The sequence below is a fragment of the Oxyura jamaicensis genome, chromosome 3, assembly GCF_011077185.1.
Source record: "Oxyura jamaicensis isolate SHBP4307 breed ruddy duck chromosome 3, BPBGC_Ojam_1.0, whole genome shotgun sequence".
NCBI lineage: Eukaryota > Metazoa > Chordata > Aves > Anseriformes > Anatidae > Oxyura > Oxyura jamaicensis.
Window position 1 is genome coordinate 71133058 of NC_048895.1, and position 18800 is coordinate 71151857.

Below are 18800 nucleotides of genomic sequence, written 5' to 3' on the forward strand. Positions count from 1 at the left end.
CTCCTAGCACCTAAGACTGGTGTTTTACCAATCTATAAATCAAGTCACTGAGAAGCTATGTTGTGAGAATGTGATAAAGACATAAATGGGGCCTAGAAGTCGTACTTATTCATTTTTTAAAGAACTTTGAAGTTCTTTAAAGTTGCTGCTTTAAAGGTAGCATTCCCTGCCTGCAAAGTTAGGGAAAGAAAGGGGAAGGAGACAAAATTTATGAAAGACACCATGCACATCACTCAATCACATGCAGCACAGCCAAAATCAACTATAAGGTCTTAAAACAGAGCCCTGTGTAATGACTACAAACGCTGCTCTCATAGTTAACCAGGAAAAACACAGGAATAGCCTTTACAGCACAGACATCAACACACAGATAAGCTTAGTAGCACTGCATAAAGGAAAAAAAAAAAGAAAAGTAAAGCAAAAGGTGTCCAAAAGGTGAATGTGTCAAACAAAACCAGAGAGAAGCAAAATTCAGATTAAATCTGCACTATCTAGTTTTACTATTCTACCAAAGCACGTCCTTTTTCATCAGATGGCAGAAGGAACTACCATCTGGATTGAGGAGCTGAAAAACACTGAAGAACAAAGCAAGAAGGGCTATCAGGAACAGTTCATACAATGTAAACATGTAGTTATGAGCTTCCATGCTAGGCACAGACAGACAAGTAACAGGAGTAATTCTTGCAGATCCCCCAAAAGTCTGGAAGAAGATACTGTATGAGGTACAGGAATCCATAAATGTAGGTGCATTTATTTCATGTTATTCTGCAGAGCAGGGGAAAGCAATAAAAATAAGAAAAAATGTTACTAGCCCTTCTGATGTTTCAGTTTGAATCTGAGTGTCTAGCAGTTCATACTATAATGTGCAGTGAACTTTATCATATCAGGTGAGGATGTAAAAATAGCCTCTCAAAACGTCACCCTGAATAAACTACGTATGTTTATACTGGCATTCAGACTGACTTAACCATCTATTAAATGAAGATAATGTTATGCTTTAATGGCCTTACATATGCATCATGAAGTCTTACTTTTTGTCACAGCTTCTCATCCTTTACCAGAAAAAAAATGAAAATTTACTGGTGCTTTTCAGGGATTTCTAGGTATGTCATCTCCGGTGAGTATGTCCTCTTAGACTTGATCCCAAAACAAAGACCAGTAACCACCCGGTCAGCTCATCTGTCTCCTCTGGATAACTTTTACATCAGTTGACAAATATCAATGAAATATGACATGAAGATAGGGCTTTCAAAATACTAAGTTCCTACCAGTTTCATGAAAAAAGGATAATTGATACTGATTTTTCAACTAAATGAAAAGTTGTAGTGTAAACTTACCCCATATTAATACCAGAAAAAAATGTGTATGCATGCATGAGTATTGGAACACAAAGATAACTCAACCAGAGGAATAAGTTTAATGAGAACCTATATTTTATTAGAAATCTGATAATTCAAACAAGAAACACAAATTACCAAGAGAAGACACCTTCTTACTTCATGGACTTACTTGGGTTGAAGTAAATGAACTTGTTTGTTAGTTTGCCTAAGAAAGTTCCAGATAGCAAATTACAGCTGTTCAAGAATGTTTTATTTTATTGGAGAAGAGTTGTGACAGAAAATTAGGTTTTCCATCAAACTAAGCCTGCATGGTCATGGTTCACATATCTTAAAGATATGACTAGGTTTTCTGCTGCTGAAAACAAACACTTCTGACTTTTTGATACAGAGCGTAAATTTTGCAGAAGAAAGCTTGAGAAAGAGTTGAGACAAGGGGAAAATATAACTGGAGTGTCATCTAATACACACAACTTTGTTATTGCAAGCAATCACGTCCCACAAGTCCTTTTCATGAAAGAACCAAGCCACATTTTAAAACTGCGTTAGTTTTCTACCCTCCACTCTTTTTGTTACAGAACCTTGTTGTCCGATTCTTAGAAATTTCCATTTAATTTCCAGCTTAAATTTATTCACAGTGATTAGATCCATTTGTTCTGCTGCCAAAAATGGCCATTAGCTTAAATAACTGTTCTCCATTCCCAGTGCTTATCTTCCTGATGTATTTATAGGGAACAATCATATCTTCTCTCAGCCTTCTTTTTTGTTAGGACAAACAAGCCAAGATATTTCATTTGCTTCTGTAAAATGCATTCTCTATTTCCCCTCATCATCCTATTAGATCATCTCTGCTCCCATTTGAATCTGAGTTTATCTTTCCTGAACACAAACCTCCAAGCTATACTTAATAAACCAGGTGAGACCTCACCAGAATCACATACCAAGCATAAATTCTCCCTATCTCTATGGGAAACAAAACTCAATGCTTGATTCACAGTAAGATACCATGACTTCCTCCCCTGCCATGGTTGCAAAATGTTGGTAATTTACAGTCATCCAATGGCCAGACATAAAGTTCTTCCTCCTCTGTTGCTTCCAAATAATAAGCTCAAAGCTCACATGAGAGCTTCCTTTCCTAATATTACACATAACCATAAGCTTTGTGTTATTAATGTTTATCTCATTCCTACTACCCCAGTCCTTAGAACCACAAGTTCTTCCTGTAAGATATTCCATTTATTTTCCATATCATTTTTATCTTTCAGCGCTACAATGCCCTGGTTTTAATAACACACTCTTATGCTTTCTACTGAGCTCATTAATAAAAAACATCAGGTAATATGGAGTTGAGCAAGTCGAACTTTAGCAACAACATGCCTCCCCAAGTCACTAACTCAATAGTATCCTTTGTGGCCTCCACTTTAGCTCAGTCCTTACCTTGTCTTTCTGTACAAATTGTCATCTTCTCCAGTTTATGCAGTAACTTCCTAAACGCAGGACACTGACTGACTTTGTGCAGATTTTTTTTACTATCTTTGCAAGGATCAGTATATCCTGGACAATTTTTATGCTTTTCTCTTTCTAATAGAGAAAAAAAGCCTGTGCTTCTTGTGTGCCTTTTGTTATATTGCACTTTTTTATTTCATAAGAAGGCAGTTAAAATAGTCAACTGCATCTTCACATTCATTCAATCAGTGAATTTCTCCTTCTCCTTTTGACAAAATTTCAGTAGGATCACAGGATTCCCATTTTCACCAGGCAAAGGGCCTGTTCTGTTAAGCTTGGAGGAGCAGCCTCAAAAATGGCCTCTGATCTGTTTCTCAACTTCTGTATATAGCAAACTCCCACAACACAAATGGAAGTGCACCCTCACTCCCGCTGTTTTTTTTCCAGCTATAGTAGCTGACCAATTCAAAAGTTACTATTTCCTACAAGCCACATCTCTTTTAGGTTATCATAGCTAAATGGGCACTACTAATCCACTAACCTGGCTAACTGTGCACTCTCTGTTGCCACTTCTATCAAGCGATGGCGGAGTGTGACAAGCTCCAGGAGCGTGGAGAAGGAATCCAGCATCAAGAACTGCCTTCCTCTGCCTTCCATTCTTTCTTTGTCTGTGCCCATCTCTAAGAGTGATAAAGCAATCTCTTGCACCAGCATGGGGTCCTCTATCAGTACCTCTGCAAATAACTGCAAGGAAAGGAAAAACAGCCATCATTTACGTGTAGATGACAAAGGTTCTGAAATACTTTAGGGAACTGATCTCCTTTTTGTTTTTCTTCATGACTGAAGTTGCTTCTGACTTGCAACACATGCAAGGTCAGGACTGGGTCCATCCTGACCTTTTCTCACCTCTAAAAATATACTGGAGTTTTTTCCACTTGCTTCCAAGGTAGAGACACTGAATCTATAATCCTGAGTTTACACAAAAGACTTAATAAAGTCCATTTCCTGGAGCACAAGATATTTGCCTTTTATTATTAGTGTTGTATTATTAAAATTCTGAAGGCTTTCAGATGCATATATCTTTCTAGAGAAGGGGCTCTGTAACTTGATTCACATTACTAGCTGAGGCTATTCCTCCTGTAAAGACTGTGCAAATCCCAACATGTGCCACTGTCGGTATGATGTTCCCAAAAAGGGGACAGTAAACTCATAAGGTCAGCTAACACAGCAGAGCTGGACCCCTCTTCTATTGGGATAGCGCAAGCCCCTGAAAGAGCAGAAATCCCAGGAAAGAAAAATGCTAAAAAGCTGCAGCTAGGTAACATGGAGTCGGAAAGAAGCTAATGGCCCATTAGCTGTTGTGCTGTGGCATTGTTAGCAGGAACAGCACCTGGCTCTGTGTGTAGGAAAAAATGTTCTTTGTCTCTATCTGTCATAGCTTGTACAATTGTGCCACCCTGCACAATTGTGCCACGTCACACAGGCAGATGTGGCTACTGTTATAACTGAATGGCTTCACGCTTTGCTGCTTGTGATGAGTGAATCACAGAACACGAGGAAGTCTGAACCCAAGCACGCTGTTATTAGTAACCAATTCAACACCTGCTATTTGCTAAAACCTTCACAGCTACATTGAAAAAAAAAAATAGAAAAAACAACACCCCAAAGTTAAGGGTCAGAAGTTGTGCAACTTCATTTTGTCCCTCTTTCCCAGCACTTTACAATGTGCTTTTGTAATTCTATGACTATGGGTGGGTGAGACACAACTGCCTATCTTCATGTGCTTCCCCACAGAATTGCTACAAAGAGAATAGCATGATCCCTATTTCCAAAGAGGACAAGAGAGGAGCAAATAAGCTTAGATTGCAGCAAGACAAATCTGTGCTAGACTTTAAGGAGAACTTGCTGATGGTGATGCTGGTGAGGCACTAGAATAGACCATGTCTATCATATGGCGTCCTTGTGAACAGGACGTTTCTTTATCGCATGGAAATAACATAAGTATAGCTGATCCTGGCTTGAGGTAAGAGAAACATCTCTCAGCTTCTTGGGATCATTTGGTTGTGTAGTTCCACAATTCACTTTTCTTTTTATATGGCCTGTATTTCTGTGTAGGAAAAGTACCTGTTTCCAGGCTGGCAGCATCTGTACCTCACCCCTGGGTAATTTGTTTATTACAAAGCTGAAGGATGTTTAGGAAGTCATGTGGGGAATAAAAATTGGATCCTGGAAAATCCTCCTTAGTGAAGGGTTGGAAAAACATAAAAGAATGAGGCCTAGGGTCACAAATGGAGCAGTCCAGGAAGGTAAGAAATGTTGATTATGGCATAGAGTTATACAAAAAAAAAAAAAAAAAAGTAATCATGTAAAGACTGCATCATCATATCTATGCAAAAGGAAACCAAATTAAATCTGCACTGGCAAAGGCACATTTCCTAAAATTTAAATGAATGACTTTAACAGCCTTACTGTCTTCTAAATATTGCCTTCTTGCATGCATTTGTCTCATTCTTAGCCTATCTTGGAGGAAAAGGAACAGGAAAGAAATTTCCCTTTTCCCCTTGGCAACAGCAGGGTGGCAACTCTAAGATCCATGTACAGATCTCTGCCACTGACATTTAAAATTAAAAAAGCAAAGAATCATTTGTCATCTGCAGTGTGCAAGGAGAGTGGAACACTGCCAGTGGATTTTATTGGCATCAGAGGGATGCTGGCTAAGTAACTTTTGGAATTCACTCTAGGGCAGAGAGGGGAGTATCTGAGGTGGCTGCCTTTTTGCCTTGCATTGGTCTCTGCTTTTTTACCCACTACAGCCTCCACTTCAGGCAACACGGATGACAGTGAAAGCTAACAGCTCCTCATGCCCACTTTCAGTGCTTAGACCCAAATCAAACATTGGGTGGCTTAGTCCAGAGATGTTACTGCAGTGAGTGGAAAATCCTGATTTGCCTCACGTTATAGAAAAAATAGGGAACACAGGAACATATTTCCTCCCTACCAAACATGGTGCAATTGCACATCTTCCTTTAGTTTATGATGGCCAAATCTCGGCAGCAATGAAAATATAGTGTATCACTACCTATTGAGCCTTTCCAAACTGTAACAACGCTCCAAAGCATAGCTGTACTATGAACATGTAGAGAAAAGAGATAAAACCATTTATTTTCCTTTTCTGGCTCTCAAGCATCAATTAAGCTGGCTAAAAAATAACTATTAAAAAAAAAATAGAGATATCTAGCATCAATAATTTCATTCAAAATAATTAGTATTTATCAAAATAATAACCAAACAAATTCAAAGTCCTACACCAGGAAATGGCGCACATTATAGTAATAACCAGCTTCAACTATAACAATATTTGCTTTAATGTCCAGTCTTTTTTGCTGTTGTTGTTGAAGGACTGTAGACACACACATACAAAATAGAGACTTTCTGTGATCTCATCTTGGTTTAAACTGGGGTGTTCTACTTGTACTTCAGCTGATTGTTCCCATTTTGTACCGGTGCAAGATCAAAATTTATGTGTATTTAAAATATATTTTATTTTTAAGGTAGATTGAATGGATCTTCACCAACCTTGAGAAAATAATTGAACTGATATTAAAATTTATACCTAAAATGAAACAACAACCATAATAACCAACAAGCATAATTGAACTAAGCAAGATCACAGTCTTGGGCATTTGGCTGTAAACAGTCATTACTAATACAAGCAAAAGTGGAACTTACATCTTCTTGAATCTGAGAGCTGTAGAAAGACTGTGGTTTTTCCATAGTCAGCCACTCATCAAGTACTAGCTGAAGTAGTTGTTTTTCTAAATTAATTGCTTTACTGGCAGTTTTGGGTCTACACATACTGTAGAATTCTCGGTAGACATACTCAAGAACTTTGGGGATCAAGCACACCAGACCAAGAGAAGGGTGAAACTCCAGCAAATAAACATTCTTCAAAGTAGGACTTAAAAACAACAAAAACAAAGAATAAATAGCTGTCAAGTAAGGCTTTTATAAGTTGCATACATAAGGAAACCTTGTAATTGCTTAATTTGCAAAAATAAATTGCAATGGCTTTAGCTGTACAGCAGAAATAAATCATCAAATCTGAAAATAAAATTGAAGTCTTAATAAATATAATTATGTTGGACTACATCTAAATAGTCTTGACTGCTAATGAAAACAAAATTTTTAAAGTTATCTTTTGTTAGCAGACCTTCTTTATTAACCACAATTTCATGCCCATTATGCCCACCCATTAGAAGTGTCTGCACTTGAAACTAAGCTCTCAGATAACCAACACAAAATCAAAATGTGTGCGGTGGAAGGAATATGGCAAGGGGTTTCACATGGAGGAATTAAACCAGAAGGGGCCAGAGGCAAGGGGCTCTTGGCTTCTGGGTATGTATTAGCTGCTAAGGAAGTTCTTCACGTAACCCAGAATGTGGTGCAGCTGCAGGATAGGAAACGTGCAGATTTATGCTATAGGTATATATGTGGTATATATATGTGTTATATAGGTATATATGTGGCTTCCAGGTGTGAAAATGAAGTACATACCTATCAAACCAGATGGCTGGGCTTCAAAGGGTAACAGACTGTGGCCAAAGGGCAGTGAAAGCTGAAAAGCCACATCTGAGTACTGATGCCGTGAGTCTGCAGCTAGGCTAATTTTAAGTACCCACTTCCACAGTTACTGTTTAATATTCTGTCCCCATGGGAATATTTATTTCCCAGTGTTGTACAAGATGAATTAATCAAATTCACTCTCAAGTTAGAGCAGAGTAAAGGTGGTGTGGGACAAATCACTCTTCTCCTTTGAATGCTTTTCTGGCACATCCAAAGGTATACTAAATAGCATGAGACTAAATAACACGAGACATTTCTCTACGGCTTTATTTATCTTAAGACTGCCATTTTTTCAAATTGTCTTACTTTTCAGGTGCTGGATCCCAGATTTTTACCATCAGTCACAGAAACTAGAACAGAGTTACTCTACAGAAAAACAAAATTGTAAAGTTACTCACTGGCTAGTGTTAAGAGAGATAAGTTGCTTAGCAATCACATTATAAGGAAGTCCAAATTCACTGATGCCACCTTTCTGACCTTTCCGCCAAATCTTGTGGACATAGTCCCTCTGAACATCTATCTAAAAATCAGCAACAAACATAAGTGACATTAGCCAAGAAAATTCAAAAACATAGATAGAAATCAGGATAAAAACAACCATTCTTTATTTAAGCATGATCTGTTTAAATTATTATATAATAGATGTGTTATACAGAGAGAGATTATATTATTACTACATATAATTTTGAGTCATTTATATATGTACCCACTCCAGATGAATTATCTCTGCTAAAATTATTTTGAAATCTTTTATATTCCTTCAGAACATTTCAGCTCCAATGATGCTGGCAATGCTCCGTTTTTACTGCTAACAATATGTTAGTATTCGTGGCAAAGGCATAACAGTAGCTTCTTGTACCAATATCAAAATTTCCAGCTGTAGACTAAAAGTTGTGTTACAAAGGATAGCTAATTAAACTTCTGAACTTGCAGCCTATGAAACCAACATTCAGAGAGAAGAAATACCTTGTGCCAGGTTGCAGAGGAAGGCTGAGGCAGATTTTGAACCCAAATAAAAATCTGAGGGTTTAAAATGTTGCACTTTAATTATCAGTGCAGGAAGTCACAGTGATCTGAAATAATACTGCTTTTTACACTTTAAAGTACAAACTTTGTTTATATATCCTTAAAAGGGTGAGAGGAGAGACTTTAAACAGGATTAGATCCTTATCCACTGCATTACAGAACAACTATGGATTTTTTTAGTTTCTGCACCTCTCAACTCCTATTTCTAACTGTCTCAACTGATAGCAGATGTGGCTTTAACATGTTTTATGAAGCTCTGCAATCTTTCCAACATTCTCTTTATGATATTGATGAAATAACAGCATTTTACTTTTGAGTTTTAGGCCTTCCATTTACAAAGTATCCATAGACTTCATTGTTAAACTATTATCAACCTAACTTAACACTGTAAACCAATGCAAGCTATAATCAAAGCTTCCCATTCTGGATTTCACCTCTTGCTTGCCCAGTATGGATATACTGTAAATTCAACCTACTTGCTGGTTTACTATGTCCCTCAGCAGCTGGTGATGAAGTTGTAAACAGATGCATTCAACTTTGTAGGTGTTCACAAAATACTCAAGCTTGAGATCAAACCGCGGATGTTTATGCATGATATCAGTTATTGCTTGAGCCAAAGCAAATCTTTCCTCTGGGTCCAAAGCATGTTGGTAAGCTTCAAAGTAAACATCTAAAAGCTGAAGAGATATTCAGAAGCACATTTAGAATTGTTTATTCACCCAAATATTCATTCTTTTTTGGCAAGAGATTTCTGAATATGGAAGTTGCCACCTGTATCAAACCAACAGTGACCTGTCATGGCATCTTGTTTTTGGCACAGGATATTACTGGGTGCTTCGTCAGAAGGATCGAGAACAGAGAATAGAATCACCTGCCCACAGGGGAGATTTCTTCCACACCTTGTGCAGTTAACATGCTGAAGCATACTAAAGCATGAAGATTTTTATTCTACACATTTTTCCTCTTAAAAAGTAGCAAGGCAACATACTTACAACTCAAAAAACACCTACTTCTTTCCAGATCTAATCCACTCAGCACACATACTGGTTTCATGTCTTTGTACAACTCCATTTTCCCCTGACCTGAAACCAGCAGATTCTTGTTAGACTCTATTATCTCACACGGCAATGACTGTCACAGTTACTTGTCAGTTTTTGGAGAAACTCCAAATTAATTATAGATGTGATTAAAGATGTACAAAGACACGTGCCCTCTTCAGGCTTCTCTACCATGAACAGCTGTAAAGTTTAATATAAATAAAATAATAATTATTATAAATCCCCACAGCCTAGGACAGAAAAAGAAATGTGCCAAATTTTTGGCCAGTGGCAATTATGAGATTAAAAATATGAACTGGTGGTGCTGTTGCTTCTGGACAAATTAGTTATATCAATATGAAAAGATCTACAGCAGGCTGTTTTGCATTGACACAGAAGTAGAAGCTCACTCATGCAATTTTCCATGCTGAGACCAGAAGACTGTGGAAGAGGAAGATGCAAAACATCTCAGAGGTAACTCAGTAGCTAAGAATGCAGATTTCAATAGAAACAGTAAAGTTCTCTGGTTTAGACCTGTCTGACCTGAACTGCTCTGCACAAGCCTAATACTGTGCTTGAGCAATAGGCCACAGACAAATTTTATATTGGCAAAGGCAAGCTGTCTCAGCTGCTGAACAAAGGGCTATTGTTTTCTCTCTCAGAAATAATTCTGTCCCAGTTGGGAACACAGCTAGGGAGACGCATTTCTATTTCATTTGAGCTAAAAGCAAAAGACCTCCAGGAACAGCACATCTGTATATCTAATCCTGCCTGGAGAGTTGGATTGTGAGAGTAGTTTCAGAATATGCTCTTTGATGTTGTTGAAAAAGTATCAGTGCATTGTTGGTATAGGAGCTTTGTTCCTCTCTACTGGGAGGTTTTGTGTTTGTATGTTTTTTTTTTTTCAAAAAAAGAAAGCAAATTGCTTCATACAGAAGGCCTGTGATAAAAATAAAAGGTAGATTTGTGGCGGTAACTTCATACAGCAATGGAAAGTGAGGTCTATTGGGACAAGAGCAGAAACTTAGTGAAGTAGGCAATTAGATAGTATTTTATATAGTCGTCACATGAAGCCCCTCTATGAAAATGGAAGAGGGACCTTAGAAGAGTTCCTAAACTACATACAACTATTTTAGTTTAAAAAGTTTTCTATTTAAAGCTACTTCAGTGGTACACAGGAGATTTCCTAACACCTCCTGGCATTCCTATTTTGAGAACTGCCCTGCACTACTCCAGGGCTGAGAATAAAACATTTCAAGTGTGTGAAGGTGACCTTAAGTAGTGCCATTTCTCCCTGCTTCTGAAGTGGGCTATCTGCTCTTTCACACTTCCTGACACTCACTGTATTGTCCTGGGGTCTGGTAAGTCCCATACATAGAAATACATTTCCAAGCTTCTCTAGGGCTGTCACTCTGAACTTGTCAAATCTTCATCTCAAGACTGAAGCCTTTGGGCAGAAACACTACATGCATTCACGTTCCATGGCAAAATATAGATGTGTGAGTAGATTTGCAGTGGAAGGGGAAAGCAAGCAGAATATGCAGCACCCCTAGTGAATGGCAAAGCTACAAACCACTTAATATGCATACCTAGTGTTTTAAAAAAATTGTTATGCCATAATAATATCATGTTATTTTGTGCTCAAGTAGAGTAACTAACAAAGAAGAATCAAATTTGTAATACACACAAACATATATACAGTTTATACTGATAAAAGGATTATTTTTTATGGTGTGATAAGCAAGATACGTCTCTGGTTCCCTCTGACAAAGGGTAACCCAAATGATGATCCTAGCCAACTGCAGACTGAGCTTCTTCTACCTAGGCTTCACAAGTGTACAATGATTACAGTTCTAATGACAGACATAAAAAATTCTCTGTGGCAGCCCCAGGCAACAGGGACAGCCAGGACCACAAAAAAAATGGCATCTTAGACTCCCTGGTAGCCCAGCCTCCGCAGAGCTTGACCTGGTTCTCCCAGAATATTCTGCAGTTTTGATCTGGAGATGGCCTTGTCCATCCCAATCATCCCTTACACTGATGGGTGGTATCACTAGGGCCTTGCAGAAGTGCTCCCAGCCCCCAGCACAGCAGATGCCTGACAAGAGCAGTTCTGCCCCAGTGTTGCAAAAGCCACTAAATGGCATCCTTTGGACACAACTTACAGCACCCCACATGTTGGACACAACTCCAACCTTCTGGGCTCAGCATCTGGAACCTGTACCACCACCCATGGCCACCAGCTCTAGCACCCATGTGCATTTGCAATGGGAAATGCTGCTGAAAGGGAACCTTAAACAACCTGAAGTGGGCTGGTTGCAAGTCACTGTTTTCAAACCAAGCAAAGCTTCTGTACCTGGCATTTTTTTTCCAAGAGAACAGTTTCACAGGTCCAGAGGTCAAGCAACACAGCAAATCGATCCACGGAGGCATGTGCCCAGCCAAGGGTTTTGCTGCCACCATACTTCCCACAAATTACATTGCCTAAGAAAAAACATAAGTAGAAAACAAACAAATGCCAGTATCCGAGCAATTTCCATATGCCTAAAGTCCCAGGACTTGTGGCAATTATTTTTTATTTATAGTCAGTCAGTGACTGTGGTTTTTGCTTGCCAGGGAACCCAAGGCCAGGAAAAGAATTCAAGTCCCCTAAGCTTTAGAGGGCCCCAGAGTATTCTGTGAAGCAAAAGGCAAGTGGACCAGGCACTTGGTTTAACACATCTCATCTATCATCTTTTAACAAGGTAAAGGCAAGGGCTGGAGTTCAAAGAGACCCACATCAAGAAACAAAGACAGGGAAAGCACAATAAAATTACTGGAGGAAAGCAAAGAGATACATAATTCTTCACAGCATCAAATCATGTTGGGATAATCTTCTCCTCCCCTTCACTCTCAAATCAAAGAAAATCAGCACAGACTGATCAAAGATAAATTTTACAAAGAGATATACCAGGTGCCATGGTTTGTTTGGGCTGGGACAGAGTTAATTTTCTTTGTAGAGGCTCATGATTCTGTGCTTTGGATTTGTGATGAAAATAGGGGTGATAACATGGGGATGTTCCAGTTGCTGCAGAGCAGTGCTCACACAGAGCCAAGGCCTCTCCTACTCCTGGTGCTGCCCAGCCAGCGAGGAGGCTGGGGGTGCCCCAGGAGCTGGGAGGGGACACAGCCAGGACAGCTGGCCCAGGCTGCCCAAAGGGATGTCCCACACTGTGTGGCACCGTGCTCGGTGATAGCAGCTGGGGGAAAGGAGGAGGCAGGGGGGACGTTGGGGTGATGGCATTTGTCTTCCCAAGGAGCTGTGCCACGGGGTGAGCCCTGCACTCCTGGAGGTGGCTGAACCCCTGCCTGCCGACGGGAAGCAGTGAGTGGATTCCTTGTTCTGCTGTGCTTGTGCAGCTTTTGCCATGCCTAGCAAGTTGTCTTGGTCTCAACCCATGAGGTTTGGCACTTTTACTTCTCCGATTCTCTCCCCTGGGGGCAGTGAGTGAGGGGATGTGTTGGGCCGAGGTGCCTGATGGGGCTAAACCACAACACATGTGCAGAGTGCAGACCCAGAGGAGAGTGTTCTTTTCAGATGGTTTGCTATTAGTTAAGTCAGTCTTCGTAATTTAAAAATTACTGTGAAGTAAAAAGATTGCTACAAGTATTTCTGCACTAGCACCCCATTAGAAATCCTGAAGGAAAAATGATTTTGGTGTCTTGTTTTTCAAAAAATCTAAATCGTACCTAATTTTGACCAAAAAAAAAGATAACTCAAGCAGAGTGAATCTGAAATGTTTAGAGTTTTTCAGAATTGAAAATTAGTCTTGGGGTGAATAGAAGAGGCTTCACCAGCTACTCTTCAGTTCCAGACTTTTAAGAGTCCTATCTTTCAAAAGTTGCAAGAAAGTCATTTGAAGTACATGGTTACTGAAGAAGTCAGCATTACAAGCATTAGTGTCCATGGCAGTTGAGTTCCCTGATTCTTCAGCATGTATTTTCTTTGTTCACCCACAGAAAAAGACCATAACAAGAAGGAAAGAGACCATAACAAGAGTTCCTAGCTTCCTAAGAAGCTAGGACAGGTTTTACATTACTAGAGGATAATGAAGTGACCTATAAACATAGGAACTGCTCTATCAGACTACCAGAGCACCCTACCTCGTTCAGTAGTCTGTCTCCTGCAATGACAGAATAACAGAACAGTTGAAGTTGGAAGGGATCTCTTGGTATCCTCTAGCCCACACCCTGCCCCAAGCAAGGTCAGGTATAGCAGGTTACCCGGGACAGCGTCCAGATGGGTTTTGAGTATCACCACAGATTTCACAACCTATCTTGGCAACTATAGTAGTGTTTGACCACCCTCACATTAAAACACATGAAATTCCATCTGAACACAAGAAAACGCTTTTTTAATTTGTGCTCATTGCCTCTTGTTCTGTCACTGGGCACCACTGAGAAGAGTCCTGCTCCCTCTTCTTCATTCCTTCCTATCAGTTTTTTATACACTTGACAAGATCGTTCCTGAACCTTCTCCAGGACAGTCCCAACTCTCTCATACTCTCCTCATACAAGAAAATGCTCCAGAAGAAGGCCCACAGTGAGGACCTTCAGGGACTCCAAAGAAGGTCCTAGCAGGCAGTTAGGCGTTCATATGTTTGTAAGGAATAAGGGTTTGGGTCATCTTAATCCTTGTCTATGACCTGCATTGTATGCCCACACATTCAGTTTTGAGGAGTCATACTAAAAATCCAAAAACGTTATCCCATCTATATAGAAAGTTATTCCAGTGACTCACTAATATTTTCTGCAATTCTCTGAATATTATACATGTACGTGCCATTTATTTACTGTTTTCTAATGGCCCTTCACCACCCCACCCACAGTTTTCTACAGTTTCTAGCTTCTTCCTCCTCGCTATTCTAGAAATATGGCCACTTGTTTTAGAAATCTGTAATCCAGTCTGCCAGTCATCTCAGTTTTGACTACTTAAAAAAAAAAAAAAAAAAAAAAAAAAAAAAAAAAAAAACAGGAAAAAAGTCTGTAAACATCAATTATTTTTGCAGCTTCATTTTACAAACTGAGAAAAGTTCAAAAATGGTTGGAGGTAAATTTAGTTTTGCAGAAAAACAATCCAATACATTAATTAAAAGACATTCAGAAACAATTAACATTTTTCTTTGCTGACTTTCTCTATGCCTTGAAGATGTGCTTGCACGTTATATTACTTAAATACATCAGTAAATGTCCATTCTGTGTTATTTTCCCCTCCAGGATGACTTTGATGTCTATTACCCTGAATAAGTGCACAACTGTGACATCAATGACATGTGACATGCAATTCTATTTGCTCAGTTAGATCTTTATACAACATTCATCACTTAACTAACTAGGAAGATAAAGAAAGGCCCCATATATCCAGTCAGAAGTTGGTCCTGCAGATATTCAAGAAGCCATAGGACCAGTCTACCCTGAAAACAGCAAACGAAATTATCACAAGTGTTTTGGACCTGTAGCTTTCTTACTTTTATCTTTCTCAATGTACTGACTGGCCACAAGCAGCAGCTGGTTCTCAAGCTCTTTCAGGTCCTCTAAAGCCACATCATATATGATGTAAGCCCCACTCTGGTCCTGTGTGTGAATATATCCATCTTCACGAGTGTGAAAGTCGTCATGGTTTTCCACCTCTGCAAACTCCATGAACTGAGCACTATGGACCTACATGTGAAAAATGCCCAGAGACACAGAGATACAAGCAGTCAGTTCCACAAGGATTGCAATTCTGTATAATCTGCATATCTAACAGTGGACCAGGCCTAGTAACATGGTATTTTGTCATTAGCAAAGAACAATAAAATAAAATATTGCTGAAATATTTTTTCCCTGGTAACACCTACACTGTGATTTCATTTATACTATAATGGTGTAGCACAAACGGTATGAAATTTCTATTGCGCCTAGCTTTTCCTTCAGGCATGTAAGTCCATAAAAAGCACCAAGGAGGTATCAAAACTGGAAGATAAGCTCTTAACATGGGGTAAAACTTCTTCCTCTTTATATAATTTAGCTCAAATTTGGCAAAAGAAGTCTTAAATTCTGCCATTCAAATATGAAGTCAACACATTTTGTAAAGCCTTCTTGGGTAATAACACTGGCAAGATTTGGAGATAAGCTCAAACATGAAAAGACTTTAGCACTAATTAAAAGGAATGCCCATTGACTGATGTTCCAAATTGCTCTAAGGTCAGAAGTTGTTCAACGGAATAGTTTAAGAGTGAGTTGTTAAGTGAGCTGAAAAGCTTAACACTTTCCTAAAAAACATCAATGTTTTTAAAAGACAGTCATCTCTGTGTGCAATGAGTCACTACTAACTTGGTAACGCCCCAGGCAAGAATTCAGTGCTACAGTCAGTAGAAGTGGCACATTAGATTTCAGAATATTCTGTCTCTTCACTACGAGTGCCACAAAGGCAATTACACACATCTGTCTTGAGGTGTATAATTACAGAAATTAATCTCCCCGTGTAAATAAACAGTATATGGCTATAGCAATAGGAACCTTTAAAAATGGTTCTTTTAAGACGACAGCAAGTAAATATAAGCTCCTGGTTTTCCACTGTTTATCTTTACTATTTCCTTGTTTGTAATGCACCTTTGTTCTCATTTTAGTGCCAAACAATGGTGCACAATATATTGGCACTTCCTCCTTTCACTGGCTTTGCTAACATTTGCCTTTACAAAATCCCCAGTGCTACCCAAACTACCTGCTATCACCTGGATGTGTTAAAATTCTGTTTTAAGAATGGACAGAGAAAAGGAAAAGGTATTTTAGTCATAGTAAATTTAGCCAGTCAAAAGTAATTGTGCTGGGAAGTACAGCTTGCCAGCTTCATAGCTCTATGTTGGATCAGAATTCACTCTTTACCATAAAGGTAATAAGGGAGCCCTGCAAAACATACACGTAATTTGAACATAATCTTGGATCAGCCTGGTCAGAGATTCCTTTCCTTTTTTTGATAGTGTTCTGCACTCTCTGTTCTTTCCTTGTTCTTCCAAATGGACTATTTGTTTCACCACTCTTAGTGACAGGCTGCAGAATTTGTTAAAGGTTAAATCAAAGCCCCTTGGAGAATAACAATTTTACTTGGTTTGGGTAGATAACTGAGCAAATACTGGTCCAACTTCCCCATAGAAGGTCGAGGGCCTTTCAATTGTGTTTTTAAATATCCTCATGGAGAACTCTCATTGAAATACCTACGCTTTCAACCTCTTGAATTTTTTCAATGATTCCTGCTCTGTACCATACCAAAAAATCTTGGTTAATGACAACTGCATTCTGCAGAAGGGGCACATGAGTACAAAACTGGAGAGTTCTCACAAAACAAAACCAAAAAAATAAAAAAAATAGAAAATACTTTCTCCCTGAAATGTTTGTTGTGAGAGTCATATTCAAAGACTACCATGCCTTTTTAAAGGCATCTTATTCCATAAAAACATTAATACCCAGCTGTACGTCTATAGAAACAAATCAAGTGACTGGATATTTATGTGATTTTTTTTGCCTTCAGGTTTTGATTTTCCTCCTGTAACTGCTCAGGTTTACTGGGGCTTAGCAAATCCCTTTTGGGTTATAAAATAACACTCATGCTCCTACATATATTTTATCTATTTTCTTTCAAGTTGAATCTCAGCAGGGGACAGAATGAGGTTTAATTTAATGTAATGCATTGTTTGCAGGGCCTTCTGTCATTGAAACTAACATTGCTGATGACCTCCATCCCAAGCAGTCTGTTATTGAGTGTGCAAAACTGCTTCAGACTCTCAGTTTCAGATGTATTTTGTGCTGAGCCATCACAATGGCTCAGATTACAATTTGAAAGGATTCATAACACAATTTTGGACATAGATTAGATGTCGAAAGTATTTAAAAAACAGTGCCATACAGTCCTGGTTTTATAGCATGCATCAGAGAGTATGTCAGATAGGTCTCAATTAGTTTGCCAGGAAAATGGCTCTATTATTGTTTCAGTTCTTGGGAGACAGTCTGTGCAGTATATTAAAATTAAAAAAAGAAAATCACATTAGAAACTGTTGTTAAGGAAATACTGTTGTCCATGCTTTTAAATTCATTGCCAATTAAACTGTAATAGAATTAGTAAATATTTATCTAGGCTCTAGTTGAAGTTCAAGCATATATATCCATATCTATGTATTAGTCTAGGGGAAAGAGAGGCCATGGTGAAACAATGCCTCCCTCACTGCTAGGGGCTCTTTGAAGCATCTCACAGATAATCACCAGAACAGTGAGCGCTTCGATAGAAGGTCAGAATTGATCTTTGCATCATTTCTCCCACCTTGCAACAGGAAAAAGGGAATGAAAATAAAGATGGATTATGCACAGTTCTTCCAGAATCAGAAGAACAGTTTGTCACAATGCCTGCTTCCAGGAAAACCGAATTCTCCACTGGAAAGAATAATTTTTTAATTTCTTTTTCTGACCTGAAAATTTGAAGATGCTGGGCCAACCCATTCAATATTGATTAAATGGAAAAATCACAATTTTCTAGTTCCAAGTAGCTTTCCATTTAGGAAGTTTAAGTGGTTGGGTTTTTAAAGATGTTTAAAGGATAAAAGTGTCTGTATTAGAAATAAAACTAAAGATACTTTAAAAGTATCAGCAACTCTACCTCCTCCCCAGACATTTTATTTCTAAAGAGGTTTAGACTTTTATCATGTTTAGAGACAGGAAAGTTTTTTGGGGGTGGGTTTTTTTTTGTTGTTGTTGTTTTTTTTTTTTTAGTCTTAATGGAAGAAAAATGTGGGCAGGAAACCTGCTTCCTTTTTAGTTATAGCCATAATTCCTCCATGAAGTAACAATGTTGTTTCAACACGTTTCTACAGTGAAAACATATAAAAAAAACAAGCCTTCAATAAAGCGCTGAAGAAGTAAAGTGCTGCAGTGCCTCTTTAGGATTTTTATATGAGAATTTTGAGCTGAGTGTTAGGTAGCAGAGATGAAAAGAAATTTTACAGCTCAAAAGACAAGACATTTTATCACATCTAAACCACTAATATCAGCATGATATATTCATTCTCTTTGGTATATTTTACTAAAAAAAAAAAAAAAAAAAAAAAGGTGGGGAAACAAAAGCTTGATAAAGCTTAGGAATTTAACTGAAATTATTTTTTTCCAGTCTGTGAAGGTAAGTGTACTAATATTAGCAATTCAACCACATACTCTCATCTGAGGTTCAAAACAATAAACCCTAAACTGTACCTACATCTAAATAAATAATTTCCTTAGATCACAACATGCCTCAGATTTATCAGGAACATCTACTGTGTGAAAA

The 18800-nt window shown here is 38.5% G+C and overlaps 1 protein-coding gene across 10 annotated transcripts in view; it reads right to left on the reverse strand.

The window, feature by feature from the left end:
• LOC118165223 overlaps positions 1 to 18800 on the reverse strand; it is an 88295-nt gene that overhangs the window by 49727 nt on the left and 19768 nt on the right. For all 10 annotated transcript variants that reach the window (XM_035323176.1, XM_035323179.1, XM_035323178.1 and 7 more), the window contains exons 15-20: positions 14977 to 15169; positions 11826 to 11953; positions 8909 to 9109; positions 7805 to 7926; positions 6513 to 6741; positions 3325 to 3527 (exon numbers count right to left, since the gene is read on the reverse strand). In XM_035323176.1, the coding sequence (XP_035179067.1) occupies positions 3325 to 3527; positions 6513 to 6741; positions 7805 to 7926; positions 8909 to 9109; positions 11826 to 11953; positions 14977 to 15169 (1076 nt within the window). The remainder of the gene's footprint in view (positions 1 to 3324; positions 3528 to 6512; positions 6742 to 7804; positions 7927 to 8908; positions 9110 to 11825; positions 11954 to 14976; positions 15170 to 18800) is intronic.